At 40.6% G+C, this 22062-nt stretch overlaps 1 protein-coding gene across 1 annotated transcript in view; it reads left to right on the forward strand.

Moving 5' to 3' along the window:
- col27a1b (collagen, type XXVII, alpha 1b) overlaps positions 1–22062 on the forward strand; it is an 80082-nt gene that overhangs the window by 49013 nt on the left and 9007 nt on the right. Inside the window, exons 26-50 of the mRNA XM_080467199.1 lie at positions 899–952; positions 1135–1188; positions 1533–1586; positions 2885–2938; positions 3309–3353; positions 5597–5641; positions 5813–5866; positions 7811–7864; positions 7952–8005; positions 10233–10286; positions 10517–10570; positions 12529–12636; positions 12726–12779; positions 13034–13141; positions 13227–13280; positions 15027–15080; positions 16001–16057; positions 16142–16195; positions 16278–16331; positions 16900–16953; positions 17087–17140; positions 17227–17334; positions 17414–17521; positions 19185–19292; positions 19390–19443. Coding sequence (XP_080323325.1) covers positions 899–952; positions 1135–1188; positions 1533–1586; positions 2885–2938; positions 3309–3353; positions 5597–5641; positions 5813–5866; positions 7811–7864; positions 7952–8005; positions 10233–10286; positions 10517–10570; positions 12529–12636; positions 12726–12779; positions 13034–13141; positions 13227–13280; positions 15027–15080; positions 16001–16057; positions 16142–16195; positions 16278–16331; positions 16900–16953; positions 17087–17140; positions 17227–17334; positions 17414–17521; positions 19185–19292; positions 19390–19443 — 1605 coding nt within the window. The remainder of the gene's footprint in view (positions 1–898; positions 953–1134; positions 1189–1532; positions 1587–2884; positions 2939–3308; positions 3354–5596; positions 5642–5812; positions 5867–7810; positions 7865–7951; positions 8006–10232; positions 10287–10516; positions 10571–12528; positions 12637–12725; positions 12780–13033; positions 13142–13226; positions 13281–15026; positions 15081–16000; positions 16058–16141; positions 16196–16277; positions 16332–16899; positions 16954–17086; positions 17141–17226; positions 17335–17413; positions 17522–19184; positions 19293–19389; positions 19444–22062) is intronic.

The raw sequence follows: 22062 nt of genomic DNA on the forward strand, positions 1-22062 counted from the left end.
CACTTTTCCGATGCCACCTGAAACAACTGGGCCTTTCTTTTGTAAAAACTACGCCTGTGTGTGATCCAAATGTAAATTTTCTGGATCTCTCCTATCTCCCATCATGCAAGTAGAGAATCTTGAGAAATCTGTAAAAAAAAAAAAAAAAGGCTGAACTACTTGTGCTGGATTGTTGTGATCTCCTGGACAACATTGAAACCATACAATTGAGCTAAGAAGAATTACAACTCATGTTTATCGGACCAAATATTGTCTGTCTACAAAGTCTGCGACTAAATCAATGAATTAAAAGTAAAATCTCAATTATACAAAGATAAATCAATTCAGATTAAATTCTCTAGAAAGGCACTTGTTTACTATGAATTAGGGCAAATGAAGAAAACATTGTGTATCTGAACAATATCAACATTGGAATCCTTTTGGAAATTTTGGACTGCACAACATTGCACTGTTATGCTCCAGAGAAATGATTCCTATCCCCCTCACAACTGTAAGTTGGATGAAGCAGTATAAGAGATGGATGGATGGCCATTATATTAAGACATTAAAGAACAGACAGCTTTAAATTCCATGGTCTTTGATAGAATGATGCCGCATTAATACTCATGATTCCCCAAGAGAGAAGAAAGCGTCATCAATGTTGAATAAACCAATATGTAAATGTGTGGGACATCTTTTGCGATCTCAGAGCTGTCACCCTCTGAAAACATCAAGGATGTGAAAGAAAAATAAGAAAAAAACAGAACCTGAACTGTTGGAATAGTTTGGCTGCTTTATCAAGCTCGAAAAAATAGAGTTGTTGAAAGCCAATAGACATAATAGGTACCAAAATAGTAGGAAATCATAGAAAATCATCTCCACTTCTGAATGTAACTGTTTGGTGCTTGTGGTTCTTCAGGGGGATCGAGGAACAATGGGCGTCCCGGGGCCTCCAGGTGAACCGGGGCCGATGGTAAGGAGTAAGTCTGGAGCCCATCTCCACGGGGCGTTCCATTTTCCACATGCAACATGCTTGGAGACGGATTTTTATGCATTATTCAGTATACAGGCAGATCATTAAAAAAAACTGAGGTTTTGTGCTGTGAGAAACAGTCAGAGCTAACAATGTCTTCATTAAATCATCTGCTTCTTCAGGGTCATACTGGAATCCCTGGAGAGGCGGGACCACCTGGAGAGCAAGGGATCCCAGTAAGTTATATGGAAAGAAAACTAATTACCAGTTCCAACAATGAGACTTGTTTGATATGAAGTCAAATACTAATGTTTGCATGCTATTCCGGCTCTAAAGTAAAACATTTTCTGGCTGCAACCATCCCAACTGATGCTATTTTTCACCCATTTAACCTGAGAAAAGGCATTTAAATCAGCCTTTATATGATTGACTGGTGAAATTATTAGCAGGAATAGAGGTACTCCCACTCTACTTTATGCAAGTTTTAATTATATTGATTCTGTACTTATCCTCATACTCACATCTTTGCCACATCTTGGTGCAGTCTCACTCAAAAAGTCATTTTCTTATTCACATGCAGGGGCCCCCTGGTTCACAGGGATCCGTTGGAATCAGAGGACCCAAAGGCAGGAGTGTAAGTCTCTGAAATCTTTGTTAAACACTGTGCAAGACGTATTTCCTTGTAAAGCATTGTGAATTGTCTTGTGTCTAGGAACACATTTGCCATGCCTTTAGTGATCGTGTCTGGTTCAAACTGATATATGGCTATCGAGTGTGACTTATCCACTCAACTCAAATCATGCAGCTGTTTTGAACTTTCAGCATCTTCACAAAAGAAAAAAATGTATCGGTAAGCTTTGAAAAATTTGACATAAAACACCATTTCCATCTACTTTTCCTGAAGATTTTACCTCCTAAAAGCTCCATATCAGTCGTCATCGACAGTCTTCTGTGTGGTTCAGTTCAGTTTAACGTCTGGATCTTTCATGCTTTTACCAGCCTCACTCTTGTGATTTGAAACTGTTCAGTCTCAACACGGCACATTTCTGCAGTTTGCAAGCAGGTCATAACCATGATTTCCTCTCCGATGCGCCATCCACACTATCCAGCAAAAAGCCGGAAAATTGGTGCACTTATAGCGACGTAGAAGTGGCTCAGCGTTGAGCTAACGTGCGTATTCAAGCTGAGTGGATGTAAAATACAACTAAGAAAATGAAGGAAAGGATGACTGGTAAATGTTTGCACTATAAAAAAAAAAAAAAAAATTCTCTCTTAAGTGCATAGAGGCATTTTGTTTCCTTTTATGAAAACAGAAAAAAATGAAACATTGCGATTGAACTAGTACAATACTTCCTCTCATAATCATGGCCTCTGTCTTTCACCGTGTCCAAGCAACAATGGAAATGTCATAGCAGGAGCTACCACTCCAGTTCAATCGCTTTATGTAGGAACAAGCAGCAGAAACAGGGCCGGTCCTTCACTGTTTTCTGACAGTGGAGCAGCTCTAATGGCAGCCATGAATCACAGCTACGATTGACCTTTTCCACAAGTCGTCTTTACAATAAGCCCAGTGTGCCAGCTGTGCGGTTGTGTGCGATGCTGGACAATTGGGGATAAAGTCCACACAGTGTGGATCAGGAGCGCTGCAGAGCCAAGCCCGTCAGATGCCAAGTATTCGCTAAATAGCCACGATCTTTGATGTTGTCCCTTTGCTGTGGGCTGAATAATCGTGCATTTAAAAAAAAAAAAAAAGAAGAAGAAAGCAAAGCAGCCCCTCTCAGGCTGGGCTAAGCGAAGATGACAAAAATGGAGATTAAGTGCCTCAAATCATTGACTTCATATGCTGAAATACACGCGCCTCAGGTCTGTTGAGAGCCAAGCTTTCTGAAGCTGTTTATCAATGACAGCTTTTCTTTTGGGTTTTTTTTTTAGGGTCCAAGGGGTCCTGATGGAAGACCGGGGGAGAAGGGGTCACTCGGAGTTAAGGTAAATATGATTTAGAAAGATAATTTAAAGCATGGATCATATTATTTTTAAGATTTCTAATTAAACACATTGCATATGTCCCGATGGAAAACTAAGATAAACAAAATGGGTTGAATGAGTTTCTCGGGCAGCTAACAAAACACGAGACGTTTTACAAGCAGCTTTGTTCTGCAGAGTGCAATTATCATCTACTTCTTTTAACATCTGAGGAATCTTTAGAGGACACGCTTATTAATTTGAAAAAAAAAAAATGTAACCACAACAACTCGAATCAAAGAGTTTTAAAATATCAGTGGCGCTGGCAGCCAGGAGGAGTTTAACTCTGGCCCATCTGAGAAAATTCTGCCAACGTTTTGTTTCTCCTTCGCAGGGTCCCGATGGTCCACCAGGAAAATTGGGCCTCCCTGGAGAGACGGTGAGAAAAATAAATAAATAAATAAATAAACAACAATACAACTTTCAACTTCAAAGTGTAATGACATCATTAACTTTGGAAACTTTCCCAATGTTACTTGTGATGTGTTTGGCCTTTAAAAGCCACTCCAGGTTGCAGAATTTGTATCAAGGATGAAAATATTGCGTTTAAGGTCTGTGTATGCACTTGGTATTACATACCGTCATCAGCCACTCTATTAAGTATATTATAATTATAGAAGAAAAAAGAAAAAAGGCTGCTGTTATAAAAGTAATGCTGTCCAGTTTAGAAAGCAGCTGCTGAGAGGTTTTCATTTTATGCTTGATGACGCTGACCTGATGGGTGGTTCTGGATATATGTGAAAAGTTCCTACTTTTCACCCTGTGGGGGCTTGGATGGGATAAACCATGGGGAGTCAAAACCGGCCCAAAAAAACCACCAAGCAAGTGCTAAAAAATTCAAAGAAAACATTGATTCTATTAAGAAATGTCTTAAGGGCACAACATAACACCCTGAGATCATTGCTATCATACTCGAATTCCCCTCAATGTCCTCTGTCCGGGTGATTTTGTAAAAACATGCATAATGCAACTGCTATAAATGAAGATTTTTGGACATTTCACTGTATTTTGCACTGGAGGTTTTCAATGAAATTAACTTCATGTTGAACACCACGAGTTGACGATGCGGGCATAGAGGATGGATGACGAGAGATCTTTCAGTCACATTGAGCTGGAATGCATTATACTGAAAGGTGTTTCTGGTATTTTGAGCATCCTCATCTCGCCGAGGAGGGGGGCATAATAAAGAAACACTCCTCGCTCACTTTGAATTACATTCTCAAAAGAACGCATAGACAGCTTCTGTACAAGTGTAAGTTGTGTATAATGTATATAGTGTACATAATAACGTCTCCTTGTTAGATTACAATGATGCTGTCTGGGTGGTTTAGCTTTTCATCTATTTTACATTATATCTAACAATCACTTTTTGGTGGGTCAGGTTATAACATCCTCATTGTGCCTAATTTAATCCGTGCTGAACAATATTAAAATTAGCATGAGGGTCGCCGTGTGCAAAAGAGTTCTTTAAAAATGTTTCTGGTTAACCAGCATGAACTTGCTTCATACTTTCCATATTTTCTCTGACTGCAACATTTGCAATGTTTTGTGCTCTGCCTCTGGGTTTGGTGACTGATTGAATTTGAGGAGAGAAAGGTGAATACAAGGAAGCCGATGACTGAAATAGAAAACAGATGGGAGGGAAGAGACAGACGCTGCATCCCAAATTGCACGCTTCCACACTTACACCTGTTATTTTGAGTGCGTAAGTGTGTTCATGCTGTCAATTAAGACATCATGCAGTGCACTGTGGGATGGCGTTCATTGCAATCAAATGAGATGTCTTTTAGGCATAACGGGGCTCAGAGTAACATCAGCTTGAGATAGAAACCATTTTTCTCTCATCTTTTGTCAGATCCTTCCTGAATTCGATTGCATATTACAATGTTGAAATGCTTTTTTGATTTTTTTGCTCTCGTGTGTATATTTCTCAGTCAATTGCACGCCGAGACAACACAAGACCTGGTTACAAGCCACATTCAGAATGTTTTTTTCGGTGATCAGATCAAGTCAAAGTCCAAGGCAACCTATTTTCAATTTTAACATCCTCAACTGAACTCTTTGCAACTTTTCTGAATCACTGCTACTGTACACGTGCACCATGGCCGTCGTAAATAGTTTGCGTACCGCGAGTAGTTGAACAATAACAGCAATGGCGGCCTCCAGAGTGTCATGACTTCCAGTCCATATACTCTTGGGACTTGTTCCCTTGTCTGAGCACATCTGTGTGTGTGGTTTCATTCCAAAAACAAACAGCACCAACTATTGGCCTGAGGGTAGTGAGGTTAGATATTCATTGGGAATTCTATTAAAACATTCAGACTATCTATAGATTTGTGATTGTTTCCTCACAAATAATCGCATTTTGATTTCATCTCAGTATTTTTAATTCAGTTTAGATAGATGGCTGCATTAAAAACACATTTTAAGTCATTTTTTTTCTGTGATTGATTAATCACAATTCATTCTGATGTCCCATCTCTATAGGTTAATGCTAATTCATGTGTAAGTTTCTAAAACACACTGTGCGTAAGCGTTTTAGTGTCAGATTGCTGCTTAGCCCCATTAAGATTAGCATTCATGTTTTTCTCTGTTCAGTTTTTCTGCTTTTTTTTTCTGCAGGGCAAGCTTGGTGAGCCAGGTGAAGAGGGGCCCAAGGGATTTTCAGTAAGTGATTGGAGCTAACAGCGCTCTCCTTTAGGTCAGCCTTGATGTTCATAGTGGACACATTCTGACAAACAATAGTGAGAGGCACCGTTTCTTATATGGGGGTTGTCGCGTTTCATCTTGGTGATTTTATGGATATGTGCATGTTTTACAAATGAATATTTTTTTCAGGGTGTTCAGGGGCCATCAGGATCTCCAGGGGCCAAAGGAATTCTAGGAGAACCAGTGAGTTTTTTTTTTTTTTTGTAGCATTTTGGGCAACCCTTTGCATTGCTCATAGCAACTGAAAACACAACTTTTTTAAAACGCTCCGACTCCATCTCTTTGGAAACTTGGTAAAACGCAAACGCCGCTATTGCAAATACCCACCATGGCCATAGTAAATAGTTCTTCTGCACATGTGCGAGTAGATGGACAATAATGGCGGCCCCCAGACTGTCATGACTTGGTAGTTGTATAATTGAGAGTCGCCGTAATCACTATCCATCTTGGTCGTCTGTCCGTAGGAATGTTTGTGTACTCGCCAGTGTTAATGTTCATATCGTATTGTTCTCTACTGCATGGCTGTGTGGTTTCATGACAAAAACAACCAACAGCACCCCCTAGTGGCCCATCAGGAAAACTACATTGTTTTCAGTGTTTCTGCGATTTCCGTGCAAATGGACGTTGTTTTCAAAATGTTGCAGTGTAAACAGTTTAAACTTTTACATTTTACTGGTGGAGGCTGCTCTGTCCTATAGAATTCAATTTATTATGCTAAAACAATGTATGTGAAGGTTTGTGAACAGGTTGGTGGCAGATCTCTTTGCGTGACATTTTCTGCAAACTATTGTTCAGTTCCACTTTAAAGAATCAAAAGAAATTAAGGTTCAAGGAGTTTGCTTTTTTTCGAATTTGGACACCAAGTTGCATCAAGTCACTAGCATGTTTGAGTTGGGGAGGGTGAGGTGAGGTAGAGGCGGGAGATGAAGCAGTGGATAAACATGTGATAGGAGCAACATGACCTCATTATGAAATACGTTGTGCTGCTTCTGTTCTGAAATCTTGCAATTTTTCTCAGAATCTCCTTTGTTTCTCTTCTTTTTCACGCAGCTTTGACTCTTTTTGTAGTCACATTCTGATTTATTTGCATGTCATGTTTCTTCCACTAATTTCATGTTATCACATCTAGTTTTGTGCTTGTTGGGGGGGCTCAGCACTTCACCCAAGTACTCCATGGGGAGAAATAACACCATTTCCTGCAGATCACTCTAATTTGAGCATGAAATTTACCGCTGGTTCTCAGTAATTCAGGCCCACAGCGGTCAGGTGGTACTGGATCATTTAAATAATATATGTATACTTGTGCCAATTTTAAAAATCATAGTTATATTCAACTGTGGGGTTCTGGAAAAACCGTAGTTATTTTATTAATACTACAAAACAGATAATGATCAAAGCTTGTGAAGTGGATTCACATTAATGACCTTTATAGCTTTGCTTCGTAAGTGGGTTGCATATTTGGTTAAAAATATTGTTTATATTTTATGTGAAAACTGTTGTGCATGGACATTTCACCCTTTTAGTTGTTATTTGACTGTACTCAGTTTGAATGACCCAATTAAGAGCTTTAAAAGGTTGACAAATGGACGAAAGCACCAATATAGGGATAACATATCTCATTTACAATATCCTATGACTCCCAGGCAACAACACGGTGGCATTCTGCTTGACCTTGCATATATAAATGTAATTCTTTTTGTTGTTTTTTTTTTTTTTTATGGCGCCGCTTTATTGAGTTCCTGTGTGAAAGCCAAATTCAGGGTGAAAATCCCTGAACAGTATAATCTTCTTTCTCTCACTGTGCACAAGTCCCACCGACACAAGTAGTGAAGTGGTGAGTCAGACACAATTTAATTTCCACTGCTGCCTTCCTGTAGGGCCAGCTTTATTGTAGCCTGAATATATGTCTGTAACAGCAGACCAGTTTTCATCACTTTCAGAGGCTTTGGCTCAGTGTTTGCAGGGCTCTTATCCCCCCCAGATTAATTTACCTCCTCAAATCCTCACTTTGTGCCACGTTCTTATTTCTTTTCACATTACTCACCTTTTACTGTCACCTTCAAATGTGTTTGTCTGAGATTAGAGAGTTCTCTTAACCTTTTTATTGATGCCACTCTGTTACCACAGGGTCTGGCGGGACCACCGGGAACGATGGGGCCGCTGGGGGAGATGGGGCCAGGGGTGAGTTGATGGCACAGCCGGCATACGATCTCTCACTGACTTTTACTTTGGTGCAGAATAATAAAGGCTGTCAACTGCTTGGGACAGGGCCCACCGGGAAAGATCGGCGAGACTGGGCTGCCTGGTGAACCTGGAGAGAAGGTGACGGGACATTATCTTGATGTTTTTATGTGTTTTCTATCAAGGGTTACAGAGCAACTGCAGCTCAGTTCTGAGATCCAAAGACTTTTACCAGCACTTAAGCTGTATTTCCTATAAAAAAAATCTTCACTGGAATACAGTTGTGCTCATAAGTTTACATACCCCGGGAGAATTTATGATTTCTTGGCCATTCTTCAGAAAATATGAATGATAACACAAAAATCTTTCTTCCACTCATGGTTAATTGTTGGGTGAAGCTATTTATTGGCAAACAATGGTGTTTACTCTTTTTAAATCAAAATGACAAAAGAAAGTATCCAAATGACCCGGATCAAAAGTTTACATACCCCAGTGACTTTGACCTGATAACATGCACAAAAGTTGACACAAACAGGTTTGAATGGCTAATCAAGGTTCCCACCCTCACCTTTGACCTTTTTGTTTGTAATTAGTGTGTGTGTATAAAAGGTCAGTGAGTTTCTGGGCTTCTGACAGACCATTCATCTTTCATCCAGTGCTGCACAGACGTTTCTGGATTCTGAGTCATGGGGAAAGCAAAATAATTGTCAAAGGATCTGCGAGAAAAGGTAATGGAACTGCATAAAACAGGACAGGGGTATAAAAAGATATCCAAAGAATTGAGAATGCCAATCAGCAGTGTTCAAACGCTGATTAAGAAGTAGAAAATTTGTTGAAACCAAACCATGGTCAGGTAGACCAGCAAAGATTTCAGCCACAACTGCCAGGAAAATTGTTCGAGATGCAAAGAAATATCTATAAATAACTTCAGCTGAAATCCAGGACTCTCTGGAACATCGTGGTGTGGCTGTTTCAAGATGCACAATAAGGAGGCAGTTGAAGAAAAATGGGCTGCATGGTCGAGTCGCCAGAAGAAAGCCATTTCTGCGCAAATGTCACAAAGTATCCCGCTTCCATTACGCCAAACAGCACAGAGACAAGCCTCAACACTTCTGGAACAAAGTCATTTGGAGTGATGAGACCAAAACTGAACTTTTTGGCCACAACCATAAACATTACATTTGGAGAGGAGTCAACACGGCCTATGATGAAAGGAACACCATTCCTACTGTGAAACACGGAGTTGCATCACTGATGTTTTGGGATCTGTGAGCTACAGAGGCACATGGAACTTGTCCAAAAGTTATGGCAAGATCATTGCAGCATGTTATCAGAAAATACTGGAGGAAACTTTGCACTCATCTGCCTGGAAGCTGCACATGGGACGTTTATGGGGGTTCCAACATGACAATGATCCAAAACACAAGGCCAAGTCGACCTGTCATTGGCTACAGCAGAACAAAGGGAAGGTTCTGGAGTGGCCATCTCAATATCATTGAGCCACTCTGGGGAGATCTCAAACATGCAGTTCATGCAAGACAGTCCAAGAACTTACAGGAACTGGAGGCTTTTTGCCAAGAAGAATGGGCAGCTTTGCCATCTGAGAAACTAAAGAACCTTATCCACAACTACCACTAAAGACTTGAAGCTGTCATTGATGATAAAGGGGGCAATGCATGGTATTAACAACTGGGGTATGTAAACTTTTGATCCGGGTCATTTGGATACTTTCTTTTGTCATTTTGATTTAAAAAGAGTAAACACAGTTGTTTGCCAATAAATAGCTTCACCCAACCATCAACCATGTGTGGAAGAAAGGTTTTTGTGTTATCATTCATATTTTCTGAAGAATGGCCAAGAAATCATAAATTCTCCCGGGGTATGTAAACTTATGAGCACAACTGTAACTATTCACTTTTAAGCCTATAAAAATCAATTTAGTACTCAGTGAGTTTAGCTGACTGTTTTGTATTTTCTGTGATCGGTCAACAATAAAACTCCCTCTCACACGTTTGCATGCGAGCTACAGTATGCCTGAACTGCAACCATGATGAAGACTGAAGCTGTACACTTCGCTCAATGTTTCTACAACAGCCTATCGGAACTCCCTTACTAAAGATGATAGGAAGCACTTATATGGAGAGTTTAAACTTTTTTTTTTTTTTTTTTTTTTTTAAGTGTGTAACAGTAACGAGAGCTTCTGTACCAGTGTCAAAAGTTTGGGGCATAATGTTCATTTTCATATTCTGGTTTTCAGGTCAAAATCTCTATAGTAGGTCGCAGGAGAAAAAATTGCCTTTTCTAACCAGAGAATATGCTTTAAAACACACATCAACAGTGACTTAAAAATGGGTTTTCTCCTCGACAGGGTGCAGTTGGTCTTCTTGGCAGCATTGGGGAGCAAGGTTTGATTGGCCAGAGAGTGAGTAACACTTTTCCTGTCTTTGATGTTGTGAAGTGCCCTGGAATGAAATAACCCACAAAAAAAAAAAGAATTGAGCAAATGTCCTGAAATATGAAGTAAACCTAAGAGCCCAGAAATGCACCTCAGCCAATGTTGGATCACATCTGGGATTGCTGTCATTGTCACACTGAAACAAATGCCACCATTGTGGTTTTTTTTTTTGTTTTTTTTAACGATGCGCCTGGCAGGGTGAGCCCGGCATGGACGGAGACGCTGGACCCAGTGGACCCGATGGAGCCAAGGCAAGTATGAAAATAAGGAACACACAATGACCGAGAAAGGCAAGAAGTATTCGGATCCTCGGCTGTAAGACTCCGCAGCCCGAAAAATCTATTGCTTTTGTTTGTACCCTTTTCTCGTTCATCTTTGTTATCCAAAATAATTTCCTCTATAAATGTAAAATGTCTAATTGCGCGGTCTGCCCTTTTAAAGGTTTACAACTCGTGAAATAGACATGTTTTCTTGAATATCTTTACCTCTATCATTATGTATTTGTCCTATTGGTGAGATGAGCCTTGTCACTGACATTTAATGATATGAAGTATTGTACCAGAAATATTTGAAATACTGGGAACATACAAATACCAATACATCAATGTCGAAATGCTCCGCCACAAGTTAACTTATAACAACAAGTTATTGAAGTTAAATTAAAAAATCATGTAAGGAGGTTAGAGGCGAATTGTTCTATTTGGAATCCCTTTTAACGGCTCGTTGACATCTGCAACAGCTGCATAATGCCTGTTGTTAAATACTGTAAAAAGGTCCTTATGTTCTCAATTCCATCTGGAACTGTGAAATATGTTTAATGAGACCAAAGTACAGTTTATTTCTCCAGAAAGGTGTTCTCCTCAAGTGTGAATACTTGAAAAATGTAGTCTAAGCCTATGTTTGTACTTTTCACCAAAGTTGTGACCTGAAACTCACAATATGTTATAAAGTTGCTGCTTTTCATTATAGCTCCCAGTGGCCAAACAGTGGCTTATTAAGACTTCGGCCGGTTGTCAGTTTTCTGTCAATAATCTCACCGCCGATAAATTCTGTTTCGAAGCTGTGAGTGCGTGAACCCGATGACCTCCCCGCCGCCATTCCGTCCCAGCTTATCGTAATTGGATGGATGTCGGGTATTGTTTGAGAGATTTTGGCCTTTGCACAGTCAGAGCTGCCTCGTGTTGACACTCAGTGAAAACAGACCCTATTTTAGGAGCTCCACTGTCTGGCAAGTATCGTGATAAAGAAAAAGAGAGAAAAGAAGTGTCTTTATTCAGCGCAGCCAGACTGCAGAGAGTCTTGTCTGACAGAGCTGTAAACTGCTTCTGGCTGTCAGAAGGTGGTAAAATGTAGAGGAGAGTCCACCTGAGAGTCTGTTCAGCTTCACATTAAGACACGCGTGCTGTGATACAGGAGAGGAAACTACTTTGAGAGATTTGTGAGCACGATGTAGGAGGAATTCGTTGTTTTATTGTTAAAATAAAATCAGCCCATTGTCACGGTTCATTGTTGGAATAATTTACAACCCAGTTGGAGATGGTAAAATAAACCATGTCCACATTGAAATGAGACTCAGATGGCAGATTCTATTTATTTTGATTGGCGGTGACGTGTTACTACAGTGTCCAGTCTGTCCTCTGTCCAGCATCTGGGTTTGTTTATTTAGTTGCAAGTTACCAAAAGCTTCAATTATTAGCGGTGATATGAGTCACAGCACAACAAATCTGTTTCAATTTCCGAACACATCCATCCCACAAATCTCTCCTGTATTTCCAAGTCAACAAAATGTCCAACTTGCCAGATGTATCCCTCACAACCTCACATAAGACGCATCTGTCGTACCCTTGCAAACTGCATTTGTATATTATTGAATTATTGGGAAGACCACCAATAGCTCCTTATAGATCACAACATCCCAATGAATCAAACTCCTCAGATTGGGTAAAATGAGTTTAATAGGCCAGGGTTGTCAAACTTATGGCAGAGGGCCAAAACTAATCGGCAGGATGTCAGTGACATAGACAAATGTAAGCTTTCAGAAATGTTTGTTTCATATATAATATTTCACATATTACAAATATTGTGTTTATAGCACTTACATTTCTATATATTCCATTAATACACTCATGTTGACAACCGCAATTCTAGCTGAAAATAGCCATGATTGTATTTTTGCTGCATTTAACCTTTGCTGGTAAACTTATCCCAGGGTGAAAAGGGGGACGCTGGTTTGGAGGGTGCACAAGGAGACAGAGGTGAAATTGGCTTGAAAGGAAATGAAGGAGTGCCCGGGCCTCCCGGACTGGTCGGGGTGAGGGTGAGTGTTTGAGCAGCCAGTTTCATTCAGTCCTGGTATACATGGCACTCTCCGACCACTTACAGCTGTGTTCGATTTTCTGTTACCAGGGTCAGGAGGGGAAACCTGGCAAGATCGGGGAGCGAGGAAAGCTGGGAGAGAAGGTTTGTCCGCTCGCTTGCTCGGAGCTAAATACACCCTTCATTCTCGGTTTTCTGTCAGTTTGCTCTCTTGTACCAGGACTTGAATTGCTCTCTGAGGCAGTGGTAAACAAACGGCGGGGTCGGTAGCCTCCATATGCTCCACGCTGAAGGTGCTTGTCAAAGAGAGTTTTAGCTGCGAATGTTTGCATTGTCCAACTGCCGCTGCGAGGTTTGTGCGCCCCGTGCATACCCACTCAGTCAAAGCCTTTCTCCAGGGGAGCAAAGGTCACCAAGGTCACCTGGGTCAGACAGGGTCGGTCGGGGAGCAGGGAGAGCCAGGATTTGTTGGCCAGAAGGGTGCAAGAGGAACCATGGGGCCAATGGTGAGTTCAACATAGACAGCTTACAGCATTTATAAGCTGTTAATTGCAGTGTGTAGGCTAAACACATTTATGTATACGTTCCCAGGGTGCTCCAGGGGAAATGGGCCAACCAGGAGATGTAGGCGTTTCAGGTTACGAGGTGAGCTTCTCTTTTGTTCTGATATTTAATTACAGGGTATTATGAAGAAGAAAGGACCCATCGGCCCTTTAAAGCCAAACAAAAGTCCTGTCTTTAGTCTGTTGTCAATTTAAAAAAGTCAAAACATGAGGTCAATAAAAATGTGAGAGCCTTTAAAGTAAAAGGTTTAGGACTTTACATGTCGACATCAGGGCAGATTTCTTTTTGAAGCAGCAATCAGTGCTTGATTAAAACAGGCAAAAAGAAACAGGCACATCGTTAACACCAGAAAAATGAGCTTTTTCTGTATGATCTTCCATATCGGCTTTTTATTTTTTTATTTTTTTATCTCCGCCTCCGTCTGTTTCTTTCTCTTCACCGTCGTCTCTCACTTTTATCTCTCTGCCTTGTTCGGGTTTCTTGACAATTTATGAGGTGTGAAATTCATTTCCTTTGTTTTTAACATGAGCAACAACCCGCTTTTGATTTTTAATGAATCCTCGCAAAAGATAGGTAGAAGAAGGTTCAAATGGTCCTCTTGTAAATTAGTGTTGTAATGTACAATACAAGAGAGAGAGGATCTGATTCATTAAGATCCTGCCTGAAGCCTGCTAAATTGCATGTTCACACGTGTACATTTTTCACGTTGTGCACCTTTTAAATAGATTTACTGAGAGAAAAAAGAAATCCACGAGTGACATCAGGAGTATTCAAATGAAGGTTTTGCATGCATAGGCCCGGTTTACATGAAAACAATCCGCTGGAAGCAGAATCACCTGTTTATTTGGTTGCGGTCAACATGGGGTGATTGGATGGAGCGCTGAGCCCCGACAAACAAAGAAATGTGGAGTTGGTTGGACGTGTTGGTGGGAATTTATCAAGAATATCACAGTCTTAAACTGATCATTTTGGAGATGATCGCAAGGTCCAAATTTGTGTTTGTATGGATAGATGGAGGGATGAGTGGGTTGGTAGGTAAGAAGGGAGGGAGGGAGGGGAGGAAGCAGATAAGTCTAGGCCGGTAGATGTTTGCATCATTAATTTACGTTTTTACAGTAGTTTTTTTATTTTTAGTGTTTTGTATTTAGTACAGAAAAACAGTCTTCCTCTTTCTTTCTGTGAACATCACTGCTATTTGTGTTTTAAGCTATAAATTATGTCTACAGCTTTAAATTCTGTTTGCTTTTTGTAGCGTTGGTTCTTCCAGTCTCTGGTGGCCGCTGCCGCATTTTGACGCTTTACATGTCAAAGCACTTTGTAAAATGTGTCTGTGAAGGTGCGATATCAGTCAAGTTGTTATCATCACATTATAAAGACAGGCTTTGTTATGATGGAGGCCAAGCAAGGACTCACGAAGCAGAAACCAGAATTGAATAGCAAAAAGTGACCATGGGTGTATATGAGTTGAAATGAGCAAAAACCAAATTACATTTGGAAGTGGAAATATGGAGAAAAACCTTTTTTTTATTTGAAATGTACAAAAGAGATGAAAATAACTGATTTGAATCTGTGCATGCTCATATTAGGTTTCAGGTGAGGTTGGCAGGTGTGATATCAGTCCTCATAGATTTCAAGCTACGGTTTAATAATATCCAAAGCTTGATGGATGAATTCAAAAATCCCATTCTCTTCTGAAGAAGAAGAAAAAGCGATGATTGATGACACTGTTCACATTCGAGGTTTTGGCTGAACTCATCTGCGTCCTTATGTTACAAACGCACAAGTAAAGTGGCGCATGAGCATCATTCAGTCTTTGTCTTTGCACAGGGTCACGTGGGACGGTCAGGTCTGCTCGGGCCTCCGGGACTGAAAGGCGAAAAGGTACGCGGCACTCTCGTAACCGCCTGCTAAGTCTGACTGTGTCTAATCAGCTCTGAGGAGCCGTAATGCTCCCCTAATATTGTAAACCTGTCATGTAGCACATTGCCTTTGAGTGCATGGTCAATCTCTTTGATGCTCTGAGACTTCCATTAGGCCCCTAATTAACACCTCCTTTGTCTGCCTTGTTGTCCTTGCGATATCCCCAAAGTCGTCACTAAATTGACAATGATGTGAACTCACCCACAACTGATTAACTTCATCGCAGTCGGATGTATATAATGAGCCCGGCACCTGGACTCCACTGCTCTTAATAGTCCAGATATTAACCACCTATTCTAAGTGTTTATCTGACAGTCGTCAGTGCACCATGCGACACGTCGGTTTATAGTTTAGTCACACGCTAATTTGCTTTTTATTTTTATTTTCTCAGTACAGAAGCCATCTGGATGTGGCGATCTGATGTTTTCCCCTCTCACCATTATCTTTAGTCTGTAATTAAATCAATATTACATGAGGTCACTGCAGAATATGACTATCTGCAACATGTTTCAGTGGATGCTTCTCAATAAACACAGATCTGTAACACAGTCATGATTGTGTAACAAATTTTACACCCTTCATCCATGCAGTGGCAAATTCCATTATTTTAATTGAATTTCACACACGTGGAACAAATAGCCGTTAAAATTACCTTGTACATCTATAGATATTGTCTAATGAATCCCATAAAGATAAAAGGAACTCACACAGACCAGTTCTGTTTACGGGAAATGGATCATTGTGGCTAATCGCGCATATAATCATTTTCCATCTGGATAAAGGGAGTGGGCCGTGTGCCTCACACAAAACATGCATTGATTTTGCACACACCATTGGATCAGAGTGAAACTATATTGATTGGGGCTATTTTGCCTGTTTAGGGGGAACAGGGGGACGACAGCAAAGTGGAAGGTCCTCCAGGTCCCCAAGGTGACAGAGTGAGTTTTTCTTACAGTGTTTCCTGTTTGTTTCCTTGGTGATGTTGGAGTTGTTTGTTAAATCATGTTTGTGGGTGATACCAGGGTCGTCCTGGAGACAGAGGAGCGCGAGGGGAGCCTGGCGACCCTGGATACATCGTAAGAAAGACACACAAACACACATTTCAGAATAGAGTGTGAATGCAACTTGTTAAATTGCAGAAAATGAAATTTTTTTCAGGGTCAAATTGGAGTAAATGGACTCAGGGGTGAAGCTGGTTCTCCAGGAATTCCTGTAAGTATACTGTGTTTTTTTTGGGGGGGGGGGGGGGGGGGGTTGTTGCTTTTCACCCCAAAGTGTGATAGTCAGGCCCCATTTACACGACAACATTTCAAGAGAAAACTTATAATTTTTGCCTTTTCTGTTTTAGAAACATTTTGAAAATTATGTCTGTCACACAGAAACAACAAAAAATTATGTAGTTTTTATGCTGTGCCACTAGTGGGTGCTGTTTTTTTTTTTTTTACAAAGCCACACACATGCGCCCATAACAATGTGCTCTAAACTTTAACAATGGCGAAGTTGAATTTCTATTCTGAGTGAATCTCAAATATAAAACCACCAAGGTCCAGGAGAATATGGACTGGGAGTCAAGACACTGAAGTAGCAGCGTTTTCGAAAGGTTTTCAAAAAGTTGCTTTTTTTTGGTGGCTCTGAGCACCATTGTCGTGTGAACAGACAACCAAAACGCATCGCAAATTTTGCATTTTCACGTGAAAACATTGTGTAAACGGCGGCTCAGTGAAAAATGTTTTTTTTGCTGGATTTCATGTTGACGGTTTTGGTTATTTGACTGTTCCAGGGACATCCTGGGCCTAAAGGACAACCAGGACTGAGAGGATCCAAAGGTGATCAAGTAAGGAGATAAACTTAAATAGTTGCTCGATTCTGTGTGTAGAAACAATTTCTGTCATCCATTATTACCGGTCTGTATTTTCTTACATGCTGCCGTGTCCTCACTGTCAGACATGAACTCTTTTTGTCTTCAGGGTCAAAAAGGAAAATCAGGTGCAAGCGGTCCTGCTGGAACCAGAGGACCTCCAGTAAGTCTCATCCATCTCCCATCAGCAGAACAAACTCACAAAATAGGTTATATGAGATAAAAACAGAAAAATGTGTCACTCCCAAGGGTCCTGTGGGTCCTCCTGGCCCCCGTGGAGTGGTGGGCAGGGAGGGTCTTGAGGGTCTTTCTGGAGTTGATGGCCTGCCTGGAAACGATGGAAGTATAGGAGTGAAGGTAAAGTCACCATCAGTGGACCTGGAACCAAAAGAAAGGCCACTCGTCTCAATGCTTTTTATCTGTCTCTTGTGTCCAGGGGGAGCAAGGAGAGGACGGAGAGGTGGGCCTACCTGGGACACCAGGGCAGGAGGGGGAAACTGGCGCGACGGGCCTACCAGGTCATCAAGGCTTCTTTGGACATAAGGTGGGAGTCATGGAGAAACATTTCCAAGTCTTCTTTGTTGCTTCTGCTCACAAAGTTTCCCTTAATGTAAAGTTGCAGCAGAGAAATCTTTATAGATCACAATAGAAGCAAAATTATTGCCAATAATATTACGACCTGCCAACAAGTTTTAATTTGCTGGCACCGGCTCCTTTTGGCTGCGTAGTGCTGCCTTAATATTTGGAACCCATTCTGAATCCAAAGGCCAAACTCTGCATTAAGTCGTTATGGCAGCTCTCCCAAGACCTCCTAGTGCAGTCATTTTCTGGAGTTACTGTTGTGACACATTAATGAGCGGACGCAGCATTTGATTCGCATGACCTTGCCAATATGACATAAAATTCAAATATGCATGACAGTGAAAAACACAGTGTGGTGTTATGTATCGATTATGTAGCATTTGGCCTCTCTACTCAAGCGGAGAGAATCAAGTTTGCAGTCATATTTTAGTGACGCAAAGGTATAGGCTTTCCACAGTTTGTTAGTGGGAACAGCATCATCACTGCAATACTGATCGTTATGAGTTAGGATTTGCTCACAATATTCTCAATATTAAAGCCTTTTCCTGCAGCTGACAAGTCCTTGAATAGACTAACACACAACACGCGCGGACACACACACACACACACACACTCACAATTTAAAGATACTTGCTCATCTTTGGAGTTTTGGAGGAAGCCTACGCATGCATAAAAAGAACATGCAGACAAACTGTGAGGCTGTAGTTCTAAGCTCTACACCACTGTGCAATAATTGCTTTCAGGCGCTCTTAAGCCATAACTGCAGCCTAATGACTTTAAACCAGACAGACTCATAAAATTAAAAATGTTGCACACGGCTGATCATTTCAGCGGCTGCATTGCAGGGTGCAGAGTTCAGCTGATGCAAATATTTCTAGCACAGCTTCTGTGAAGAACTCAAAGCAAATTTCAGGACTTGCATTGTAGGTTTTGTGTATTTTCTGGCAAATTTGAAGAACATGGGTAAGGGTGTGCTGTTAGCCACAAATGAGTCAACCTCCTCACAATCATGCAATTATCATAAGTAAATTCAATTATTTCTCACATGTTAAGTTTTCTGGATAGCTTGAGAATGGTTCCATAATAATAATAATAATAATAATAATATTTTGAAAAACAGAAACTGTGACACTTCTAGTGTCTTAAACTTACTGTATTGTTTGGACTGAGATGTTTGTGCATGGAATAAATCAGGAGTGTCAAATATAAGGTTTATGAGCCAAAACCGGCTAAAGGCTCCAATCGACCCACCAAACCAACAAGCAAATGGTAAAACTGTTTAAGAAAACATAGATTCTTTTTAGAGTACTGGTTTTATTTGGCCTTTTTGACAGATTCAATTAAATAATCACTTCATACCTTCCCTGGGTGGTAATCTGAAAGCTGAAGGTGAAAGTTAAAGGTAATTTCCAACCATTTTACTCAAGAATGATTACTTGTTGAAAAATCACATGAGTCCAGAGGTGGAATTCGTCTGATTGACACCTCAGCTGATATACAGAAAAAATAGCTGGACACTAAAAAAAGCAGCCGATGTTAAATTTATATATCAGATGTGTTAATAGTTGTATATTATTCCAAAATCGTCAACACAAATATATTGTAATGTTGTGTGTGTTTTCCAGGGCGAGCGAGGTCTGCCAGGCCAACGCGGCCCGGCGGGGAAGAGAGGCCCGGTTGGCGGAATGGGATTCCCAGGAAAACAAGGCGAACATGGAGCTAAAGGGCAACCCGTGAGCGCTCCCATTTTGTTTGCCTTCTTTTGCTTCATTTATTTTGCTTCACGTTCGTGTTGCGCTCAGTGTGCTTTTGCTCCTCTGTATTTCTCAGGGGGATTCTGGTGGACAAGGATTTCCAGGGGTGTCTGGCCTGTTTGGACCAAAGGTAAACTGTTCGCATCTGCAGACGAGCCGTCCAAGTTTTATTCCCCCACTATGATCGGTCCGGAGCTCTCATGAAAAAAAAAAAAAAAAAAATCAAAAAAATTAATTCACGGCTTTAATTCACTTTTTATTTAAAGTACTTTGGTAAAGTTTAAACATTTGAACTGGCCAGGTGGTACTTTATGAGTTTTCTCGCATGTATAATGTATGTGAATTAACATTATATTGTCTTTTGGAGGATGAGACATGTAGGCTGTTAAGCATTACTGTAACATGCCCCAGGATGACATCTGCTGCAGGACACGTCTGTTTAACTTATAGCACTCCTGCACTGTAGATCAATACCAGCTGAAGAAACAGAGCAGGCGTTATGAGAGTCAAACTCTTTCATTTAGAAACCCCAATAGTGACGCCGCCTCATTTTCTCAGGCCAGAGTGGAAACAGGAGTCTGAAGCAGATGAGCTTCGAGTGAGTCTGGTTGATGTTACTCAGAGGCAGCGGGGTGGAATAATTATAGTAAAGTTGTCTCATTAACATACACACATAAAGGCTCCATAACAAACTGTTAAAGTATCTCAAAGCCTGGAGGAATGTTGCATTTGTAATAAGCTGATTAACCTTTGAACCTCTACACTGTCTGAAAATGACAGTAATCTCTTCCGTGAAACCTCTCCATCTCAGCATGTTTTGATGACAAACAGTGTTCTAAACTTACGAAACCATTTATTGTTTACAGCTGTGTGCGGGTCGGTTTAATGTGCCGATAAGCAGCTGAATGAGCTGAACTTTTTGTAACTGCACAAACACATACGTGAGGGAAGGTTTCACCCCACATGTGAAGATTGAAGGGCTCAAAAAGGTCGGACAGAGCAGGCTGCAAGACAAGCAACCCGTTTAATGAATACGAGTGAACACAGGTGAGAGACATCGGGGCAGGAAACGGCAATCAGACACGAGGAAGAGAAGTCAAGGCGACTGAAACGAGAGGCGGTGTGAAACAGACGGGACAGAAAATGTGCACCGTGATTGATATTTAGACCCTGTTTACATGACAACGTTTCTCACTCGGTGGGAAGAAAAACACCGGATGTTCAGTTTATTCATCTTCATGCCATTTTATCCAAATAGGATCAGAGCAGGCCAGAGATGATCCCAGCTGACTTGAACGTCTTGCTATCCACTCCACCACAGAATTGTTGGTGCCTTTTAAGATATCTGGAAATATATATATATATATATTTTTCATCTAACATATTAATTCTGAGTGGGCTGAGGTGTGAGGATGAGGTGTCTTCACACTCCCACAGTAACACAATTTGATGGCAACAGATTTGAAATGACATTTCACTGAAACACTCCCGGACCAGACGACATAAAGCAGCGGCCAACTGAAAAAGCAGGGATGACTTGCTTCTAAAAGGTACGCAGAAAGTAGCTTCACCCTGCTTCTTCTGACAAAAAGGTCAGACAAAATTATATAGTGGCGTTTTTATTCTCACAGATAAAAACATACCGGATGGTCATACCTGCACAACTAGTTCAGTAACATAATCTTCTCAAATGAACACAACTTTTGTTATTCATGAAAATGCAATTGCAAGAAATAAAGTTGTTTGGTCTTATATCTTTGTAAAATCCCCCCCCCCCAAAAGATCCCACTCAATGACAAGTATTTGGTAAATAAAAAAATTAAGAAAAAAGCAAATGCACATACTCAGACTCCAAGAAGCAAAACTGATGAAAAAGTGGAAGCAATGGACTGTTTAACAGACTTAAAGGACAAACTGGATTATGAACAACGAGAATTGTACAAACTTGTCTTTAAATCTAATCTTTAAAGCTAGTATAACATGAAGGCATATCCCTAGTGGCATTGGTTGTTGGGTTATAGGTTTTTCAATAAATATTTAAGTGACAAAAAAATGTAAATATTAGCAAACAGGTAAGTACACTACAGGTGCCGTTGTGATATATAAGACTTGAAATAAGCAGGGCCTCAAAATAACACAACGAAGAGAAGAAATGTAAAGAATGAAAAGCCGAATCAGAGTAACAGACTTCCATAATGTAATGTCCAGGAAGCCTGTTGCTTCTTATAATTAAGGCTAATTAAAAATAATTAAGGCTAACAGTAAAATGTGAGAACGGAAAATATATATCTGTGTGAGCTACAGATCTTTTTCTTTTTTCCTTTCCCAAAGTAAAAAGCAAAAATCAAAACTTTTCCCCAAAGTTTTAAAACTCATTTCTCAAGCACTTTGTTTTTGTCAGGGAGTGTAGACAAAGGACCCGACCAAGTTCAAACCAAAAGTTATCTTTTATTCAACACGAGGGGCAAAAAACAAGGATCAAAAATCATGGGAACAAAAGCAGGACCGACCAGCAGAGACACATGGACCGACTTTTATCAAACACACTCTGGGAGGAAGGGTTTGATGAAACGCAGGTGGAAACACTGAAGGGTTCATCAGAGAGGAGAGACACCAGATGGAGAGGAACACCAGAAATTCAATGTAAAAGCAGACATGGACAAGAGGAAAAACCTCGATATGAATACAGAAAATATGTAGAAACCAATCCAAGATTAGACTATGTGATATAGACATGGCTTGGAAAATG

Source organism: Lipophrys pholis, assembly GCF_963383615.2.
Source record: "Lipophrys pholis genome assembly, chromosome: 7".
NCBI lineage: Eukaryota > Metazoa > Chordata > Actinopteri > Blenniiformes > Blenniidae > Lipophrys > Lipophrys pholis.